This window comes from Bos javanicus, chromosome 22 (assembly GCF_032452875.1).
Source record: "Bos javanicus breed banteng chromosome 22, ARS-OSU_banteng_1.0, whole genome shotgun sequence".
In the NCBI taxonomy this organism is placed as follows: domain Eukaryota; kingdom Metazoa; phylum Chordata; class Mammalia; order Artiodactyla; family Bovidae; genus Bos; species Bos javanicus.
The window spans coordinates 2,152,895-2,174,213 of record NC_083889.1 but is presented as its reverse complement, the minus strand read 5'-3'; the positions used below and the strand labels follow the sequence as shown (position 1 = coordinate 2,174,213).

General features: G+C 49.9%; 1 protein-coding gene across 2 annotated transcripts; it reads left to right on the top strand.

The window, feature by feature from the left end:
* The first annotated feature begins 13,712 nt into the window (after positions 1-13,712).
* Positions 13,713-20,205, top strand: EOMES (eomesodermin). Of its 2 annotated transcripts, none has more exons than XM_061395704.1 (6): positions 13,713-14,960; positions 15,947-16,101; positions 16,747-16,868; positions 17,289-17,447; positions 17,536-17,597; positions 18,411-20,205. In XM_061395704.1, exons 1-6 carry the CDS (start codon positions 14,092-14,094, stop codon positions 19,090-19,092), a joined length of 2,049 nt encoding a protein of 682 aa, XP_061251688.1. In that variant the 5' UTR covers positions 13,713-14,091; the 3' UTR covers positions 19,093-20,205. The 2 variants fall into 2 exon arrangements, with proteins under 2 accessions (XP_061251688.1, XP_061251687.1); XM_061395703.1 differs by having other exon boundaries at positions 13,719-14,960; positions 18,354-20,205.
* The last annotated feature ends 1,114 nt before the right edge of the window (positions 20,206-21,319 follow it).

Genomic DNA, 21,319 nt, shown 5'->3' with positions numbered 1-21,319 from the left:
CAAACAAATAAATTAAGAAGACATATGAGAAGGGACATATGTATAACTATGGCTGATTCATGTTGATGTATGGCAGAAATCAACACATTATCCTTCAATTAAAAATAAATTAAAAAATAAGATATGATAAATTCATAATGGAATATTATTGATAATACTCAGTCATGACAAAAGAATTGTCATAACAATATTTTGTTTGTCCATTACATGGATGGACCTAGAAAATATTATGCTCAGTGAAATAAGTCAAGACACAAAAGGCAAATATTGTATGACATCACTTATGTGTGGAATCTAAAAAATAATACAAATGAATGTATATGCAAAACAGAAACAAACTCACAGATATGGAAAACAAACATGGTTATTAAAGGGGAGAGATAAAGGGAGAAGGACAAATTAGGTGTATGCTGCTGCTGCTAAGTCGCTTTAGTCGTGTCCAACTCTGTGCGACGCCGTAGACAGCAGCCCATCAGGCTCCTCTGTCCCTGGGATTCTCCAGGCAAGAACACTGGAGTGGGTTGCCATTTCCTTCTCCAATGCATGAAAGTGAAAAGTGAAAGTGAAGTTGCTCAGTCGTGTCCGACTCCTAGCGACCCCATGGACTGCAGCCCACCAGGCTCCTCCGTCCATGGGATTTTCCAGGCAAGAGTACTGGAGTGGGGTGCCATTGCCTTCTCCATAGGTGTATGAGATTAATAGATACAAGCTACCATATATAAAATAGATAAATGACAAGGATATACTGTACAGCACGGGGAATTACATCCAGAATCTTGTAATAAACTATACTGGAGTATAATTTCCAAAAACACTGAATCACTATGCTGTACACCTGAAAATAACACAATAGCGTAAATTAACTATGAGACAGTGCACTAAGTCGTGTCCGACTCTTGCGACCCCACGGACCGTAGCCTGCCAGGCTCCTCTGTCTATGGGATTCTGCAGGCGAGAATACTGAAGTGGGTTGCCATTTCCTTACTTCAACTTAAATTAAAGTATAGTAAATTAACTATAATTTAAAAAATCATATCAAGGGGGAAAATTTTTCCTTGAAAAAATATATTTGTCAGTGGAAAATTTAGACTTGAGCATTTACTAGTATCAGACGGAAAATGTCAACCTAGGCAATTGTTCAGTTCAGTTCAGTTGCTCAGTCGTGTCCGACTCTTTGTGACCCCAAGTTCACTCAGACTCACGTCTATCGAGTCAGTGATGCCATCCAGCCATCTCATCCTCTGTCGTCCCCTTCTCCTCCTGCCCCCAATCCCTCCCAGCATCAGAGTCTTTTTCCAGTGAGTCAACTCTTTGCATGAGGTGGCCAAAGTACTGGAGTTTCAGCTTTAGCCTCATTCCTTCCAAAGAAATCCCAGGGCTGATCTCCTTCAGAATGGACTGGTTGGATCTCCTTATTGTTACAAAGTCATAAACATATCAGGTGAGGCCTTCCCTAGTGATCTGGTGGTTAAGAACCTGCCTGCCAATGCAGAGGACGTGGTTCCATCCCTGGTCCAGGAAGATCCCACGTGTGACAGAGCAACTAAGCTCCCGCACCACAACTACAGGGCCTGTGCTCTAGAGCCTGGGAGCTGCAAATATTCAACCCATGCACGGCAACTACCGAAGCCCCTTTGCAAAGAGAAGCTCAAGTGCTGCAATTAAAGAAAACCACGTGTAGCCAGCGAGGCCAAAAATAAATTAAATTAATAAATAAAAATTAAAATAAATAAATAAGATGAAAGGAAAGCAAGGGGTTCCTTCTAGCCTTCTGAATATTCCCAAATGCCTGTCTACTTTGCCAACCCTCTTATCTTTGGGTGCTCGACAACTTGTAGAGGAAATGAAAGCATTCGTAAACATTTAGTGCCTGAATACTAGTTAGTTAGTTAGTTAGTTAGTTAGTTCAGTCACTCAGTAGTGTCTGACTCTTTGTGACCCCATGAATCGCAGCACGCCAGGCCTCCCTGTCCATCACCAACTCCCAGAGTTCACTGAGACTCACGTCCATCGAGTCAGTGATGCCATCCAGCCATCTCATCCTCTGTCGTCCCCTTCTCCTCCTGCCCCCAGTCCCTCCCAGCATCAGAGTCTTTTCCAATGAGTCAACTCTTCGCATGAGGTGGCCAAAGTACTGGAGAATACAGAACAAAAAAATGTATGCGAAGACATAACATCTATTGTCTCCTTTTCATCTTTTCCTCCCTTCTTTAACTTGATATCCCTTCCCTCAAGGGTCCTAACCGTTGACACAAGTAAGTCCTAAGATCATAAGTCGTGTGCTTAAATGGCCCAAGATTTTAAAATGTTACTAACTTTGTTGAAAAGTATATAGGCTGATCTCTGTGATCCAGTATTCCCACTCCCATGTGTACAGGCCTGACAGACGCAGTACAGGTGTTTGCCACAGGGCAGGTTCAAGAATGTTCATACCAGCAATATCCATAATAATCCAAGCCAGTGGAAACAACCCAAATGTCTCCAGCAATAGAATGAAGAAATTACATATTCACAGAGTGGAATATTACACAGCTAGGAGAATGCACAAATACATTCACATGTATTGGCATGAACAAATATCCCAAAGAAGTTGAATGAAAGACCCCAGATGGCAAGAACACACTGTAAGACTCCATTTACAAAAAACTCGAGACAGGTAATTGATGGTGAAAGAAGTCACAACGGTGGTCAGCTCTTGGACACTGGAGACTTTTGGAATTCAAGCAACACTAGATTTCTTAGCATGCATAGGCAACTACTCTTTGCAACCCTTTGGACTGTAGCCTGCCAGGCTTTTCTGTCCATGGGATTATTTCATAACCTCTGGAGTAGGTAACCATTTCTTCCTCCAGGGGATCTTCCCATCCTGAGGGTCAAACCCTTGTCTCCTGCATTGCAGGTGGATTTTTGCCACTGAGTCATCAGATGCTAGTTATACAAGGATGTTTAATTTGGAAACACTTACTGGGCCTGAAAAATGCATATATCATTTCTTTAGAGGTCCTTTTGGACTTCCCAGGTGGTATAAGTGGTAAAGAACTTGTCTGCCAATTGCAGGAGACCTAAGAGATGCGGGTTTGATCCCTGGGTTGGGAAAATCCCCTGGAGGAGGAGGTGGCAACTCACTCCAGTATTCTTGTCTAGAGAATCCCATTAACAGAGGAGCCTGGCTACAGTCCATGGGGTCACACAGAGTCAGACAACTGAAGCAAATGAGCTGTAGCATTGGTCATTTTAATGGATGATATGAATGGTCTTGGCCGTATAATATTGTTTTCAGTTCAGTTCAGTTCAGTCATGTCCAACTCTTTGTGACCCCATGAATCGCAGCATGTCCTCCCTGTCCATCACCAACTCCTGGAGCCTACCCAAACCCATGTCCATTGAGTCGGTGATGCTATCCAACCATCTCATCCTCTGTCGTCCCCTTCTCCTGCCCTCAATCTTGCCCAGCATCAGGGACTTTTCAAATGAGTCAGCTCTTCGCACTGGGTGATCAAAGTATTGGAGTTTCAGCTTCAACATCAGACCTTCCAATGAGCATCCAGGACTGATCTCCTTTAGGATGGACTGGTTGGATCTCCTTGCAGTCCAAGGGACTCTCAAGAGTCTTCTCCAACACCACAGTTTCAAAGCATCAATTCTTCGGTACACAGCTTTCTTTATAGTCCAACTCTCACATCCATACATGACCACTGGAAAATCCATAGCCTTAAGTAGACGGAACTTTGTTGGCAAAGTAATGTCTCTGCTTTTTAATATGCTGTCTAGGTTGGTCATAACTTTCCTTCCAAGGAGTAAGTGTCTTTTAATTTCATGGCTGCAATCACCATCTTCTGTGATTTTGGATTATCACATGATATTTTTACCTCCCAAACAGTAACAAAACTGAACTCTAACTGAAATGGAGATCTCAGCCTACCACATAAACCAAGCTCTCCAATCTTTCCTCTCCTCTCTTACCCCCTGGCCCCCTCCCTTTAACCCTTCTGAGAATCAACTCAGCTGGACATTTTCTCAGCTTTGTGCAGGGGGGGTTTACATCCAGTCTCTGCAACTTGGTGGTGGTCTGACTTGAAGTGGCTTGCCTCACCATGCCTCAGTTTCCTCATCTGTAACATGTTGCTAATAAATAACAGGTCCCACACACATGGTAGTTGTGAGGATTCAGTGAGCTTAAAGGAGAGCTGGTTGGATGGCCTTCAGTTGCCTCACTTCATGGGGCAATTAAAACACCTTTTAATTTCTGGAAATGCAGATACCACAATCAGTGGGGCTTTACAATCACTCTTGTCAGATGGCAGTTGTGACATAGCTGTTACTGCCTCTGCTTACAGCTTTTATTGTGTGTATGAGTGAAACAGACAAGTAACACTGTCAAAATAAGCCATTCTTTACGTTAGCACGAAATAAAAGTTTGAGGATCAGTCTTTTTTGTTGTTGTTGCTTTTAACGAGAGGCAAAATAATGGTGTCTGTTAATGGATACCATCTTAGATTTGATGACATGTCTTCCCTAAGAACCTCATGAAGTTGTGGTCAAAGCTAAGCTTTCCAGCATCATTCCACCTTTAAAATATTCCCATGTATTGTTTGAGTTTTAAAAATAATCATTTAAACTAGGTGTTCTCCAGTCATCCTTAAACCTTCCCAAGGAACTGGGAAATTGAAAGACTTCCACGTGCAGAGCACTGTGACCAGAGGCTCAGGCATCACTTCCTTCCTTGGTTCTTAAACGCCCTTCCTCCCTTCCCTACTGCGCGCTCCGCACCACCACCCCCCGCCCCGCCCCCTGCCTACTGACAAGCACTGAGCTCAAACACCAGGTCTCCAGAACGTCCCCCACCAACCCCCAAATCCCTAAGCCCAGTAAATTCTCCATCTTTGCTGCCTACAGGAATCAGCTAGAGATCTTTTGGTTAATACTGATGCCTGGATCTCACTCTCAGAAATTCCGATTTCCTTGTTCTGAGGTGCCACCTGGGTAGTGGAGTTTTCAAGAAGTCCCCAGGTTGTTCTGCCAAGGTTGGGAGCCTCTGTGCTACTCTCTTAACTGCTGACCCGATGCTGTCTGTATCTTCCACCAGCCCCAGGGACATGGAAATTTATTCTTGTCAACCTGGACCAGTGCCACACCCAGCCTCCCGCCCCTGCTATGAGGATCGCCTCACAGACGACCTCTAAGGAGAAGCGCAGGGGGCTTCCGCCTCCTCAAGAGTCGCCATTGAGCCTAAAGAGAATTTAGGGCGTAATTCGGCTCAGGTCACTCCTTGAACCTTAAGTAAAACGCATTTCAGGCCTGCATCTGCCCGATTTCATCCTCCCCCCGCAGCCAAGCCAAGCGGGATGTTAACGCAGCTGACTGCCCCCTCTAGGTCCCCCGCTTTGATCAGCACCCGCGCCGTCTCACAGATCGCTCACCCTCCCAGGAGCCCCCGGAACACAGGGTCCGGAGATTGTTTACCTGCTTCTGGGGTCTCAGGTGACAAACAATGGGAGGATCTCAAAGAAAGGAAAACACCCACAGCGAGGAGGCCGGGGCGGAGTTCAGCGCACGTGGAGCGAGGGGGCGCCGCTCCTCCCGCTGCGCAAGCCTTTCCTCCCGCCGTGCGCTTCCGGGGGCGCAGACCAGGCAGCCGCCCCGGGGACCGCGGCTGCCCGGGGACCCTCTCCGTCCCCAGGGCCGGTGGCATTTACCTGAGCGTTTCCGGCCAATTGTGCCTCCACGGGTGTGCCTACATCTTTACTAAGTTAAAAATGTATTTTAAGAGAAAAAAAGCAGTGTTGAATAGTATTTATAAAAGCGTGAGGATGGGTAGGGGGCAGACAAAAGGAAAATCAGGTACACATCCTTATTGGCTGATGCAAACATACACTAAGTCCCGGAAAAACACACAAGAAATTAATCGCAGTTGCCAACAGGCCGAGGCGCCAGACGTTGCAATAAGGCGGCTTTTTGAGTTTCTTTAAAACTTCTGCAGGTCTATTTTAAAATTTACATTGATTTTATATCTTATAGGGTGTTGTGCATAACATTCTATTGTGAAAGATACTATGTTTTATTATACACAACACACTACATTATATTATACACAAACGCATTTACCTCGGGTTGGTGGAGTCAAAGAAATTCAATTCAGCCTCTGCCTTCGAGGCCGCCCTAACTCAAAGGGAGAAAGCTTCGTGGAGTGAAAAGGCAAAGAAGGAGGACAGGTGGGAGTACGTGGGACCCCCCCCCCCAATATCTTTTCATTCTAGACAAAGGTGCCAAGGAGAACTGAGGCGCTCCACTGCCCGAGGGCAACCCGGAGTGCCTTTGGAGTTAGAAGCCGGCCGCGGGGCGAAAACTGGGAATCCACGCTCGGGGAGGTCCTTCCTAGCCCGGGCCTGGGTTCCAACTCCTTCCTGGAATCGGCATTTCTTGCTCAGGCCGCCTGCGGGGGCCCGGGTTGAAGCGCCGGTGCTCGGTGATGCGGGCGTTCGCCGCGCGCGGAGCCCTGGGAGACTCCCCGCCGGCGGAGGTGGCCGCTCCGAAGGCGCCGCGTGTCCCCAAGCCGTGGATGGCGGGGTTCCGGCGGCTGCAGAAGCGCCGCTCGCAGCGAAGGGCCTGACCCACCCGGTAGTCTAGCTTCCCCAACTCGCGCGCTATTCAGAGTCTTTGAGCATCTGCGGGGGAGGCGAGAAGGGCCCCAACGTCCCCCGGATCCCAGCCCTGACCCGCGTGGAACCCGCGGCCGGCGCAGCTAGGGATGCGAAGAGGAAACTGGGAGGGCAGGGGGTCAAGAATTGACCGTTGCTTCCGCGCCCCGCTTCCCCGTGCCCATTGCCACTCGAAGCCGGGAGAGCCCAGTTTTATAGTCAAAGTTTCAGAGTTTCAGGGAAAGAGGCCGTCTCCCCAGCTCCCGGGGTTGCCCGGACCTGCTACTCGCAAGTTGCACGCCCGGGGGCAAGTTTACTTTGTCTCTCCCGGCCTCGATTTTCTTATCTGTAAAATGGGGATGATGAAGTACCTAAGTCTGTGCAATGGTAGTGAGGGTTTACATGGGGTACTGTGTGCCCAGGGTTTGGCCCAGCCCTTGCTTGCAGAAAGCAACGCACCCTTGCGATGGTTACCCCAAGCAACAAGGGTCAACTGGAACCCAGGATTAGGACTTAGGCTGGAGTTAAAAAGAGATTTATTGGCAAGGTCCAGCGGCCACAGATGGGCATCGAACGCCGGCCAGTCGCTTCCTCCGAAGCCACACGGGGTCTCCATCCTAGTGGGCACCTCAGCCTCCCCCCTCAAAGAAAACAAGTGGCACCCCACCCCCATTCGCACGCACTTAACCCCTCCACCTGAGCCCTGCAGCTCAGATCTTCTGGATCCCAGTTCCCAGGCTACTGTTTTTAGCCCTGTGCCTTTAGACAACAGCCTTCACCTCTCCAAGCATCACTTTACTCTTCTGTACAATGGGGTGATAATATTTTAGGGTGCTGAGTTTAAAAGCAGAGTCTGACCTCTAGTCAGCCGCTGCTTCTTTCATTGTTTCCCTCCTTTGGCTATGGGTTCAAGGATCAACTTTATTCTGGAAAAGTCGAACCTCAACTGGGTTAAGAAAAGATCCCAGCTACCCTTTGCTCCCCCTAGAGACTCCTTTCCTGTGGACCACCAGAATCTGTAGCGGGAGGTGCTTAACTGCCCCGCAGGCCCCCTGGACCTGCGGGGCGGTTAAGCAGCCCTGGTCGGCCCCGGCTTGAGAACCTCCTCCAGGCCGCCCTCCTGGGTTGATCTTGTCCTCTCAACTTGAGGCCGCATATGGCGTCTTTTTCAAGACTTCCAGTTCAGAGTGCCCCGCTGGGAGGTTTCCGACTATTATTAACTCCTTCCTCGTCGGGCGTTTAACCGAGTAGGTGGAGTACAAAACCTGAGCTAAATATTTTCTAATCCGCCGGAACGGCAAAATCCCGGCGGGGGGCAGGCGGGCGGGAGGCCTGGGAAAAACAGATGCTAATGGGGGCCCCAGGGGAAGGGGGGGGCGGAAGGCGCACGGGGGCCAGGCGCCCGCTGCCTCCCTTTGAAGTGCACCTTCCAGGCCGGGCTCCCGGACAGCGCTGGGCTACCCCGGCTTCTGGGGAACCGGGGAGGAGCGGATGGAAAGACTGGGGACTCTCCTCGCAGGCTCTGAGTCACTCATGCTTCCTCCTTCTGGTTCACATTGTCCTGGAAGGGTTTGATGCCGGCCTGCCTCCCCATCAGACTGGGGATCTCTGGAGGAGAAAGATTAGTGGTCCTGAATCCTCAGTGTCCAGGGCAAAAAGTGAGCTTAGCCTACGTATGATGGGAGGTTTTCCTGTGTGCTGGGTGCTGTGCTAACTGCTTTTCTTTCTGTTTGTGGTCATCACACGTGGGAATTGAGGGGAGAAGTTAAAGAGTTTGCCCAGAACCAACAAGCTGGTGAAAGGTGGAGTCACAAACCCGAAAGATTCTGCATACAACGTTCCGCTTTTCACTTAGGGATCTGAAAAGACAGGTTTAAGGACGGCTCTTCTGTTTCTCTCCTTCCTGTCCACTTTCCTTTCTCCTTCCCTCTCAGTCTCCTTCCTCGGTTATCTTAAGAGCTTTACACTTCTGGCGGGAACTCTCCAATCCAGACTTCCCCTCTTCCCCTTTCTCAAGTCCGGGCTGGAGGGAACATTCTAGCTGCCCATCACCTGGAAGCCCTGGTCAACAGGATTCCACTCTGCCCACCTGTTGTGGAGACATCCTGCCACACCTGCCTCCTAGGTGCCTTCTGTTGAAACATTAAATTCCATTGGTTCTGCTGTCCCTGTTAGTGATGTGTGAGTGATTTCTGTTCAGGATAATATTTCTCAGTGACTACATGGTGGTTGTTCCCATCAACAGCTGTCCTGCAATTCTGACATTCACTTTTCTGTTTTTCTGTGGAAGAATGTCCACATTAACATGCACAGGGGAAGCTTTGCAATAATGGGAGAACTCTGGGTTAGGAAAGGTCTAAAAAAAGATATAAAACATCCTTAAAAATCTAGGAACAGCCCTAAAAACATGAAAATGCCATTAATTTAGGAAGATCTGTGTTTTTCCTTTTAGGAAAAAACCTTTCATTGTCGTCTTCTTGGCTATAAAGTCTGAGACCTGACACTGTCCTTGGGCTATTTTGTCTTTTTTAGTCTTACAGATTCAGTAACCCCTTCCTTTCAATCAAGAGATGAGCACCTACTAAGAGTCAGGCCTTTCAAGGTGCAGAAGTAAGCAAGAAGGGGGAGCCCTGAATAACTCATATTTTAATGTAGCAGTGATTAGCCAAACATCCCCATACTTTATTTTTGAGAGCATTCCGCTTTATTCTGCCTCATGTTGCCTTGCCTTTCTTGTTACTTATGTGAATCTGTGCACTTCCATAAATATGATGATGGTGATGATTGAACAGCAGTTAAGTCCAGAGTTCACTTGCAGTTAAAAAAAAAAAAAAGTTTCATAAAGAAGATTCTTGATCCAGTGTTTAAGATCATTTATTTTTTGAAATAAGCACCTTTTGGTATGTTTCTTAACTTTCATCCCCTGTTTCCCCATCTCCTTGTATGTTAACAGTGAACTACACTTGCCCTTAGCAATCAAAATACATGGATTAATAGCTAAAGAAAATAGTTTAAAGAAAATAATTTAAATTTTGGTCAGTTTTGTTTGAAAAGTACAGTGGGTTTAATGTAATCCTCTGCCTCACACATTTGTGGACACCTTTGTGGATTTCTTTTAAAGAAAGCAATCAGTCTATTGCAGAGGGACAGCGAATCAAATTCTTACAGTAAGTGAAACTGTGTTGGTGGGAGTATCTTGCTGTTCTCAGCAAAATCAGCACTACTTGTCCTTGCCAAAATGTGTTATCTTACGGGACTTCTCTTTAAAAAAAAAAAAAAAAATCTAAACATGAACAGCCTTCCCGAGATGGAAGCCCCCTCCTCCCTGGGAAAGCCCAGTGGAGGTGGGGATCTGGCCATCAGAGAACAAAGGGCCAAAGAGTGAACCTGAGATGGCGAAATAAAATGCAACATCAACAAAGAAAACGCCATAGATAAATAGTAAAAGGACCAACTCACCACAAAAAACCCATTGACGTTTGCCCAGAGTGAAGGCGAAGCACCGGTGACCGGTTAATGTTGGAATGTTTTCCTAGGGTTAAAAGGAGAACCGGCAGCAAGTCTGCTCAGAATTTACAAAGTGTTTGAATAACACGGACAGTGTTTTGATAACACATTTTTAGTGGGGGTGAAAATAATAGAATTTATTGGGACATTTATATGGGCCCCCTTGGTTGTGGGGGGGGGGTGGTAAACTATATCTCACTGCACTTACCTATAACTCACCCATGTAATTTATTCATACGTGTGTATGTATCTGAGTATGTATCTGGTGACACGTAATAGTCATGTTACAGCCAAATACTCCTCAGTTTTGTCTTTAAAAGATGAATGCACTGAGCCTGGTTACCTTTAAGGGGGAGAAAGGGAAGAAGAGGTGCCCTGGTCAGGTTGGCAATAACTTGTGTTATCAATTTGAGATGGTAGCATGAAGTTGGTATTATTGCTCAAGACAACGCAGCATATGATCCTTAATAGGCTCACTCACTGGCTTAACCTTGGCTTCCTTGCAGCTTTCAGAGGGTCCTGCTCCTTGCAGCTCAGGCTGAAAGGTGCAAGCTTTGAGTTAATCCAGCCAGCACTTGGGTCCCGGGTTCCATGGGGTCTCCACGTTTCCTCCCTAGTGTTGATGTTTTTGTTCAATGCATTCTCTACACTGTCAGTTGAGTCACATAAAACCAGGCACCTTTCAATAAATGTCTCATTTGGATTTCATGAAGCTTGGGGTGTCACTGAAATCAAACAGCAAACAGGCTGGAAGGCTGTCTGATTTGCCCACTCAGTCTAAGGAGAGTGCTGCCTGATTTGTTCACTGAAGCCGCTGCTTTAGCTTTCTTTTCTGTTCCTGTTTCTGGCAAAGAGAGCTTTACATTTTAAGGTGCGACTGGGACGCATGAAAATAACTTTTATGCCTCTTTCCCTGGTTATCAGTAAAACTGAGCCAGCAGAAGGAAAGTCTATTTCATGTAGGAAATCAACCACAGATTTGCTCATCTATAACTTTCCAGGCATGTAGACTAATATATCCCATATGTAATAATAATAGTAGTCATTAATTAATACAGAAAAAACAGTAAATGAGATTTCTTTATCTCTATGCAGTCAGGAAAAAAATCATCTTTAGTTGAAACAGTGCTTTTCATTATGTTCAAAAGGAATTTGTAATATATATTTTTATAAAGGTAATATAAATTATGGGTGTATTTTCCATGTTCCAAAACTCTGGGCCCCAGAACCGTTTCCTGGAGTCGGAATTTTGGTTGTCTTTGAACTTCTCTTTGTTTCTCCGCCTGTTAAATGTGTTCAGGTTTGGGCAAAAGAACAGCTCTATTGGGAAGGTGGGGAGATATAAACTGCAATTTCCTGCCCCAAGAATCAACACTAATCCTGATTACACGTACCGTGTGTATATTTCATAATTAAGTAGCACTCGAATGAACCCACGCGCTTTCAAGAGCATGCTCTGGGGCTGGAATAAAATCAAGCCTTTCTGATGTGGCGCGGGGGACAGCTGGCTCGCGTTACTTGCGCCAGAGTGGGTCGGAGCGATGCCTGTTGCCTGCAGTGGCGCTTTGCCACGCGCAGAGCTTCCCTGGCCGCCTCGAAAACGATTCGAAGGGACCCCGAGGCCCGCTGTCCCGCTGCGGTCGGGCGCAAAGCTGAGACCTGACTCGAGCCACTCTGTCTCCAAAATAAATAAATAAATAAATAAAAGCAACACGTGAGATTTGATCTCACCGCTGCCTTTTCCCTCAAACATCTTGCAGCTCAGGTCAAGGCTGATGTGGAAGAGCCTCGAGCGGTAACAAGATCCCCCAGCCCGGGCTCCCCTGCCAAACTGCCCTTTCTCTTCTTGCTCTCAAGGCCGCCTCACGGAACCTCCACGTTGAGTATCTTGGAGTCTAAAAAGCACAAAAAATACTTGAAAACTGCAATACTTCAGGACTTCTGTGGATCAAAAGAAAACAAAAGCCGGTGAGGTGGGAGTGGACGGGGTGGTGATCAAAGCAGAGAGCCACCGAGAGCCCGCATTAAACCAGCGGGACGACGTGAGAGAAGCGCTGGGCTGAGCGCACTCCAGACCACGTTCCAAGGACCTGGGGGGCTTCGGTGCCGGGACCTGCGAGGCCCCAGCCCCGGCCCGCTCGCTTAACCTGCTCCCTCCCCCGCCCTGGCTGGGCCTTGACCGTTTCCACTGCCGCGGAGAATTGGTAACCGCCCTGGAGCGTCGGAGTGCGTGAAGGACCGCCTCACTCTAACCCAGAGGTGCCAGTATCTACGCTGCTGTGGTTGGAATCTAAGTTGGAACGCTTCGAGCCGCTCTGCACCGGCGTATGCGGGCTCAACGAATCCTGCCACCGCCTAGAGTTGCGGGAGAAGAGTTTCCCGTGTGATCGCGTTCTGTTGGGGAAGCAGAGTCCCGAGCTCTTAGCCGGAAAACGCGCTCCCGGAGCGACTAAAAGCGGCGTCTATAATTATCTATTAACAGCAAATATTCAGGCTTCTTATCTGCAACGAAACGTGCCCCACACCTTCTGTATTAATAAACAATGCAATAGGACAGCATCATCTTGCTCTGCTGTCTGCAGAAACGCAGGGGGAGAAACAGGCAGCTGGGGGAAAAGGGTTTAATTCAATATCAAACTGATTATTTCACTAATTATTCCACCTTCTGTGTTGCGCTGCAGAGGAGAGGCACAGGGAATCTTAACCGCGGGGCTGCTTGAGGACCTTTGTTTCTCGGCGTCAGGTCCAACTGAAGATGGGAGGGGGTGGGATCCGGGATTCAGGGAAACTGAGAGTGGATTTTCAATTGTGGGGCGTAAAAGTGACTGTCTGCTGAAGCAGGAGTGAGCCTGGGGATGAGGGTAGTTCCCAATAGCCCACCCCACCGGGTAGTTCCCAATAGCCCACCCCACCAGGGCTTCGGTCCTAAAGGATAGCAGTGCCGTCCCTGGAATCCCCAAAGCCCAAAGTTCCTCTCAGTAAACCCTTCCCATTGGGTAAAAGGGTAGGACCGAACAAAAAGTGGTTCCTGTGTGTTGAAAGCCAGAGAGTCCTCCAGGGGAGGAAAGTGTGCCTGAAGTTACAGCCCCCGACGAGGAAAGAGACCTCTCTCGGGCCTCCCTCCAACTCGCCCCAGATCCTCACCCTCAGGGACCGGTGCCTTCCTGCAGGCCATCAACTTGCAGAGCATTTCTACCTCCTGCCTCCACAACCTGCGCCCGCCCCCTCACCCCCACTCGGAGAGCTGTCTCGATTTCTGTGCCAAGAGTGGACCCCGCTACGGAGACCCTAAACTCCAGCGAAATACGGACACCAGGACTGATTCTCATAGCATGACAGCATCTCAAAAAAAAAAAAAAAAAAAATCAGGCTAAAGGATAGGAAAATAAAGTCTCAGGCAACTTGATCCAATTAGTAAATGCCTAATTGAATTAGTGTCACCTCCACCAACCAATCAGAGGGTCCCGAGGCTGTAGGGCCGCGAAGCCACTCCCTGGCCTCACATATATAAAGCAGCCAATGACAGCCTGCAAATTTCCAAGTGGTCAACCTGACCGATAGTTTGTCAGTGGAGAAGGGCAGAAAGGCTAGCTCTGGTGGTGGATGGGGAGAGAGATCTAAGACTTCTTCCTGTGTGTGCGGGCCAGGAGAGTACAGGTCCAGAGAGGCAGAAAGGACCGGGAAGGAAAAGCGGATCGCTTCCCGGTCAGCTTTAGCCTCTTGCCTTCAAACTCCGTGCGCTTTCCATTCGGAAAGGGTTCTGGGTTCGCAGCGCGCAATTGCGCGCGCCTTAGCGGCCCGCGTGTCGCCAGGTGGGTAACCCGGCACGGGAGGAAGGGGAAGTTACCTTCCCCTCGGAAGAGGGCGCTGGCTCCCCCATCCTGCCTTTATAATCAGGTCGCGGCCGGAGAGGAAGCAGCCAGCTGCCGTCTGCGCTCTGCAAAGCATGCAGTTAGGGGAGCAGCTCTTGGTGAGCTCTGTGAACCTGCCCGGCGCGCACTTCTACCCGCTGGAGGGGGCGCGAGGAGGCGGCGGCGGGAGCGCCGGCCACCTCCCGGGAGCGGCCCCCTCGCCTCAGAGGCTGGACTTAGACAAAGCGCCCAAGAAGTTCTCGGGCAGTCTCTCGTGCGAGGCGGCGAGCGGGGAACCTGCGGCCGCCGGCGCGGGGGCCCCCGCAACCATGCTCAGTGACGCCGATGCCGGGGACGCCTTTGCCAGCGCCGCTGCCGTGGCCAAGCCGGGGCCCCCGGACGGCCGCAAGGGCTCCCCCTGCGGGGAGGAGGAGCTGCCCTCGGCCGCCGCAGCCGCTGCGGCCGCCGCCGCGGCTAGCGCACGCTACTCCATGGACAGCCTGAGCTCGGAGCGCTACTACCTCCAGTCCCCCGGGCCTCAGGGCTCGGAGCTGGCGGCTCCCTGCTCGCTCTTCCCGTACCAGGCGGCGGCCGGGGCGCCCCACGGGTCTGTGTACCCGGCTCCCAACGGGGCGCGCTACCCCTACGGCTCCATGCTGCCCCCCGGCGGCTTCCCCGCGGCCGTGTGCCCACCCGGGAGGGCGCAGTTCGGCACGGGAGCCGGTGCGAGCGGCGGCGCGGGCGGCGGCGGCGGTGGAGGCGGCCCGGGCGCGTATCAGTACGGCCAGGGGGCTCCGCTCTACGGGCCGTACCCAGCGGCGGCAGCCGCAGGTACCTGCGGAGGACTAGGGGGTCTGGGGGTTCCCGGCTCCGGCTTCCGCGCCCACGTCTACCTGTGCAACCGGCCTCTGTGGCTCAAATTCCACCGCCACCAAACCGAGATGATCATTACGAAACAGGGCAGGTGAGCGCAGCGCGGAGGGGCCCGGAGGCGCGGGGGCAAAGAAGGCCTGTGTGGTCCTGGGGTGGCCGGGAATGGGGGCCCGCGGCCCGCCCACTCCGCTCGTGGCTGGAAGAGTTTCCTCGCTCAACCAGTGGAGACGCCGTGTCTCCAGTCCGTCCGCGCACCGGCGCTTCGTGCAGGGCGCTAAGGCTAAAGCTGCTTCCCCTCTTCGCTCTCCTCATCTTCACCCAGACTGACGAGGAGGAGGCGGAAATGGAAATTGAAGCTTGTCCACAAAGCTGGATTTCCTAGATCCCCCTGCCCAGCTGTACACGGGTCCCTGCAGGCCGGCCAGAAGGCTCGAGGGGTGGCTCCCCCCTAGCGCTGGAGATGGGCTCCCGCAGTTTTAGGCGCCAAGGTCTCCACGGGGCGCATCCGGGGGACGAGCGCGAGGACGTGAGCGCCAGCAGCGAGGGCTGAGCCGGGGAGTGGGTTAGGCCGGCCCTGGAGTCCGACTGGGCTGCGATGCCCGGCCCGGGAAAGTTCGGCTACAAATCCCACTGCGGGCACTGGTTCATTCTGGGGAAAGTGAGGGGTGGGTGCTGCGAGAGGGGCGTCCGAGGGACACTTCTAGCCTTACCAGTAGAGTTTTTGTTTCTGTTTTTTTAAACGAGAGCAACTTAATATTCCCTGGCACTCGTACTTGTAAAAAAAAAAAATAGATTTTTAAATAGAAACATCCTGGAAGAAAATGAATGAGCATCTGAATGGGTTGAGAAATTGAGTGAGGGATGCAGAAGCGCGGGCATTGGGGAAATAATAACATTGGGGCAAATTACTTCGGGAAAGAGATTTCCCCGCGGGTTGCCAACTCAAGAATATTGTACGTAGTGAGGGCCACTGGACCCACAGGTATTCTGTTTGTAGACTTCCCAGTGGCGTACTCGAACGTGGGTCTGTGCCCCGGCGTCGCGATTTACATCTCCTGGTTCTATTCCCTTGCACAGACGCATGTTTCCTTTTTTGAGCTTCAACATAAACGGACTCAATCCCACCGCCCACTACAACGTGTTCGTAGAAGTGGTGCTGGCGGACCCCAACCACTGGCGCTTCCAGGGGGGCAAATGGGTGACCTGCGGAAAAGCGGACAATAACATGCAGGGTGAGGAGAGAGGAGGCCTGGGCAGGGTGGCGCGCCGGGAGCCCCGCTCAGACCACGCACAACCAAATCTCGCATCGCTTCCTCCGCATCCGGGGCCTGGAGGTGTTAGCAGGAGTTTCTTCGTGTTGAATGTTTGATTGAGGGAGAGAATCGCTTAAGTCAGACCTCTTGCTGGCTAGCGTATAGCATGTTAACCACGACCCTAGCTAGCCTGCCCCGCCACATCCCTACCTCTGAGGACGTTATTGCCATAAACTCTCCGGGAGGCAAGGCTCCTGACATTTTAATCTTAACTTGAGAAGAGATCTCCCCAAGGTTGAGTTTATCATAAAAATCCAAGCACCTTCCATCATCAGATCTTGACTTTCTAGCTTCAGACATCGGCAAATTGACCTTCAAGAGGCACTGCCCGTTGGCTCCATTTTTGCTTTGTCCAAGGAAGGCCGGAAGCACAGGGCCCCTGGGAGGGGAATCAGTAGAGACTACTTGGTCTCCACTGGTCTTCTTAAGCCTCTAAGGAGAGACAGGCATTGTAAGTCTAGCTCTTAAATCTTGCCCATGAGTAGTAAATTCTCTCTCCCCCTACCTCCATTTGCAAACAGCCATATATGCTTGAGTTTTGTGTTTTGTTTCATTTTCTCTTAGGCAACAAAATGTATGTTCACCCCGAGTCTCCTAACACTGGTTCCCACTGGATGAGACAGGAGATTTCTTTTGGGAAGTTAAAACTCACCAATAACAAAGGCGCAAACAACAACAACACCCAGGTAGGGTGACAGAGGAGGTGGTGTCTTCTGGCTGTGAATCTGTTTTCTAATCAGTTTCTGTGTTCTTTACTGTGTTTATATTTGCAGCTACCTGTTGCCACTTTCTAGTATTTTTTTTCCTTTGACCTTTCTCAGTTCTACTTTTTTTTTTTTTTTTGGTCATTTTTGTATCGGATATCAATAACAGTGAGTGAACGATTAGGAACAGAAAGACTGAAATCGTTTGGCGACTTAGGAAACCAAGACACAAGAGTGTTTATGAAACACACATACTTGGCTATGTTTTAAGTTTCAAAAATGGCAACAGAAAAAGTTAGCTGTGGGCTGAGGAGCAAGCAAGTTCCATTCCAAAATATAGAATTGGTCAAAATCGACTTCACTTTTGAGAATTGGCAGCTCTTTTTTCTGTACCATTTGCAGATGATAGTCTTACAGTCTTTACACAAGTACCAGCCGAGACTGCACATTGTTGAAGTCACAGAGGATGGCGTGGAGGACTTGAATGAGCCCTCTAAGACACAGACCTTCACTTTCTCAGAAACGCAGTTCATTGCTGTGACCGCCTATCAAAACACCGATGTGAGTGCCCCAGAGTCCCCAGCATCCCCAAAGCCCTATCCAGGGTGAGAGAGAAAGCACTCAGTGACTGTCTTTTTTCCTTATCTAGATAACTCAACTAAAGATTGATCACAATCCCTTTGCAAAAGGCTTCAGGGACAACTATGATTCGTAAGTGCACCTTTATTTTTCCTTGCCTGGTCATCTTTGAGTGAGACATGTTGAATCGGATACTTTCTTGAGACCGTATTCTAGGAAGAGCTTTCACAGTTGGGATTTTTACCCATTTTTATTTTTGCATATATTAGGCTTTGACTAATCTTGCTTTGGAATTTTCACAGAAGGATTTTGTTCATTTCTAAAGAAATGTTAAGGGCTTAAACATGAGCAGCTTTTATTTTTTTAACATTTGAGTGGAGATTTGAAATTTTCATAATCTGCATTTATATGCCTCCTTCCCATTTGATCCCAGTTTTTTTTTTATTCTCTCAGGAGCAGGGATTATTCCCTCTCATTTTTTTTACATAAGAAAAACCTTAAACCAAGAGGATGTCATTTTCATAACATCAAACAGCAAGGCCCACAAGTGCCTTTTAAATTTGGCATTTCTACCCACCTCAGCCAGCATTCCTTCCCTACCACGGAAGGGAGAGTTGCTCCCAGTTCTTCAAGTTCTAGGACTTGCAAAGATGGAATTTCTATAGTTTAAATGCTTAATGCCTGGGAGGAAACTTTCTCTTTCATGATGGGAAATTTTGTCCCAGTGAGCCAAGAGTTCAGCTAAAATGGACTGGTGCCTCCCCACCTCTGGCCCTTCACTCAGCAGACCAGCGCTCAGGCTCTAGAGCCTTCTTCATTTCTGGGATGTAGACTGTCTGGGGACAACATTAGGGGTTTTTTTTTTAAGTGTTTCTCTTTGTATTGTAGCATGTACACCGCTTCCGAAAATGACAGGTTAACTCCATCTCCCACGGATTCTCCTAGATCCCATCAGATTGTCCCCGGAGGTCGGTACGGCGTTCAGTCCTTCTTCCCGGAGCCCTTTGTCAACACTTTACCTCAAGCCCGATATTACAATGGTGAGAGAACCGTGCCACAGACCAACGGCCTCCTTTCACCCCAACAGAGCGAAGAGGTGGCCAACCCTCCCCAGCGGTGGCTTGTCACGCCTGTCCAGCAACCTGGGACAAACAAAATAGACATCGGTTCCTATGAGTCTGAGTATTCTTCCAGCACCTTGCTCCCGTATGGCATTAAATCCTTGCCCCTCCAGACGTCCCATGCCCTGGGGTACTACCCCGACCCTGCCTTCCCAGCGATGGCAGGGTGGGGAGGCAGAGGCTCTTATCAGAGGAAGATGGCAGCTGGACTCCCATGGACCTCCCGAACAAGCCCCCCAGGGTTCTCTGAAGATCAGCTCTCCAAGGAGAAAGTCAAAGAAGAAATTGGCTCTTCTTGGATAGAGACACCCCCATCCATCAAATCTCTCGACTCCAACGATTCGGGGGTATACACCAGTGCTTGTAAGCGAAGGCGGCTGTCTCCTAGCACCTCCAGCAATGAAAATTCTCCCTCCATAAAGTGTGAGGACATTAACGCTGAAGAATACAGTAAAGACTCCTCAAAAGGCATGGGGGGTTATTATGCTTTTTACACAACTCCCTAAAGAGTTATTTTAACCTTGTCAAAATGAGCTCACCGTTTGCCCATGGACTGGGTGGTGTTTCTGTTGTCTTCTTCGCCTAGGTTGTTGCCAAAAAGACATTTGCCTTCCACCCCGATGTGTCCTGTTTTGTGCAATTCTCTAAAAGAAGGTGCCAAAGCTTTTTGACTGCTGCAGGTAACTGAAACAAGCCTAGACTTTTTTTTTTTCTTTTTTAATGAAATTAACAGAGGACTTTCAAGTGTTTTTAAATTTGAAGGTGATTCAAAGTTACGGATTTATTTATTGGAGACACTAGACATTCAGTGAACTGGGGCTGTGGAGACGGAGGGCCTAGCGCTATCAAAGATGTTGAAAGCTTTGGTGTTTTTTTTTTTTTTTTTAATCTGTAAATCTGTAAGCAAATAGAAATCCAGAGTGGTAAGATGGTTTTGCTTCTGGGAGAGAAGGGTGGGCCTTAAGCTTCAACAAGGAAATTTTTGCTGTTAACTTTCTGCTAGGGAAAGAAGACGTGAAGCCTGGGAGGCAAGAAGAGCTTTGTGAAGGTGCTGGTTTGGCCTGACTGATCTTCCCAGGCTTTGAAACAAGCCATGTTTGCCCAGGTTCAGTCACCTCATGTGCTAGGCCTCTGCTGTGTGCCCCTGGGGGCCAGCCGGGGGCCTCATAGGACTCAGGAGACAGCAAGGGGGTCGCCAAAAAGAAAAAAAGGAGAATTTTAAACTGTACAGTTGTGTGTGCTTAGATACACTGTAGAATAATGTGGAAAATATTGTATAAATAGTTACATAGGTATATGAGATTATGTAAAATTGGTGCTTTGGTTTTGTAAAGAATTTGCAAATCATTGGACCACAGCTACTGGAGCAGGGGGCAACATATGGGAATATTCTGTTTACTTCTTAGCTAGTTAAGAATGTATTCAGCTACTGTACTAACTTGAAACGGTGTTAAGGAAAACTCCCTGCGTCATCCTCTTCCTCCACCACCCCCACTACCCAACTTGGTAACCTGAGGAAGCAGAAACCTTAACGCCCCAGCTCTTATAGGCTTTCTAGAGACCTTGGATTTTTATGTACAGTCGTAGTCATTTTTAATAAATGTGGTTCGTTAAGGGAACAGGCCTAACTCTGTCATCTGTACGATGGGTTTTCATCTTTGTTTCAAATATCTTAGTCTGCTTTCTCCACTTTCCTCCAGCAGGAACACAGTTCCACCAACCCGCTCCCCCCACGGAAGGCCCTAGAATCTCGAAGTGGACACTGTCCTCTCGAGGGGGTGGGGATGTTCTTCTTTATCTTTTTTTCTTGAAGGTGAATGGGGTTGTTTCCTCGCCGCTCTGGGAAGTCTGGACAATGGGAGCTGGGGCCGAGGAGGGGCGGTGCGAGACTGCCCGCAGCAGGCTTGATGGAACCGAGCGAGCCTCCACCCCCAAGTCCTCGGCTTCCGGGCCGCTCCCGGGCCTCCCATCCCCGGCCCCACGTGGGCTCCCCGGGCACCCTCGCGGCCCTCTGAGCACCCACGAGTTCCGGATCCCCCGAGGTCAGGCGGGTGCGGGCCGCCTCCACCCCCGCTACGCGGCTTCCTCCTTCCCTGAGCCCCAGGCTCTGGGGATGCGGGGGCAGCTCCGGGCCGGGGCGCGAGCTCTGCGGCGGTAGCGCTCTGTGCGGGGCGGCTGCGGAGTCGGTCACCTAGCGTTTAGCGCCGCTCCCTAGGCTCTCAGTCCCAGGGAGGGCAAGGGCCACTCCATCCCCCGACTGAGTCCTGGGCCCGCCGAAGAGTTAAATCCAGGAGTGTGGCGGAGGGCCCTTTGTCCCCCTGCCAGACGCCCTGCCGCGCTTATCGGCAGACGGCTTCTGGCCCGGTTTGCAATCCTTTCCAGCCCCCTCCCGACCCTCTCGGGGTAAAGGTCTGAACGGGAGGGTCATTCTGCTAACTGCGTGGCGCGGAAATGCAGCTGCTAAGAGGATTAGTGCTGGGCGGCGAGCGATCGGCCGGGCCCTCCTCCCCTTCCGCGCCCAATTAAGGCCGCCGCGAGCTCGCGCCTCGCCTCGGCCGGGGTTCACATTCCCACCGCCCTTCCCGGCTCCGAGTCATCCTTCCTGCGCCGTCCGTGACCTTGAGGTCTGGGTCTCTATACCCGCTCCTCCGGCGATGCCTGTTCAAAACGCCCCGAACTTTACCGGAGCTGGAAGCTAAAGCCTTGAAATTTGGCTTATGTGTGTTTGTTGGG

Bases quoted from the DNA above. Each gene is read 5' to 3' on its own strand.
- EOMES (XM_061395703.1), top strand. From the start codon at position 14,092: ATGCAGTTAGGGGAGCAGCTCTTGGTGAGCTCTGTGAACCTGCCCGGC. The intron at 16,102-16,746 runs GTGAGGAGAGAG...ATTTTCTCTTAG, and splicing joins AGCGGACAATAACATGCAGG to GCAACAAAATGTATGTTCAC. The intron at 17,598-18,353 runs GTAAGTGCACCT...TTTGTATTGTAG, and splicing joins TTCAGGGACAACTATGATTC to CATGTACACCGCTTCCGAAA.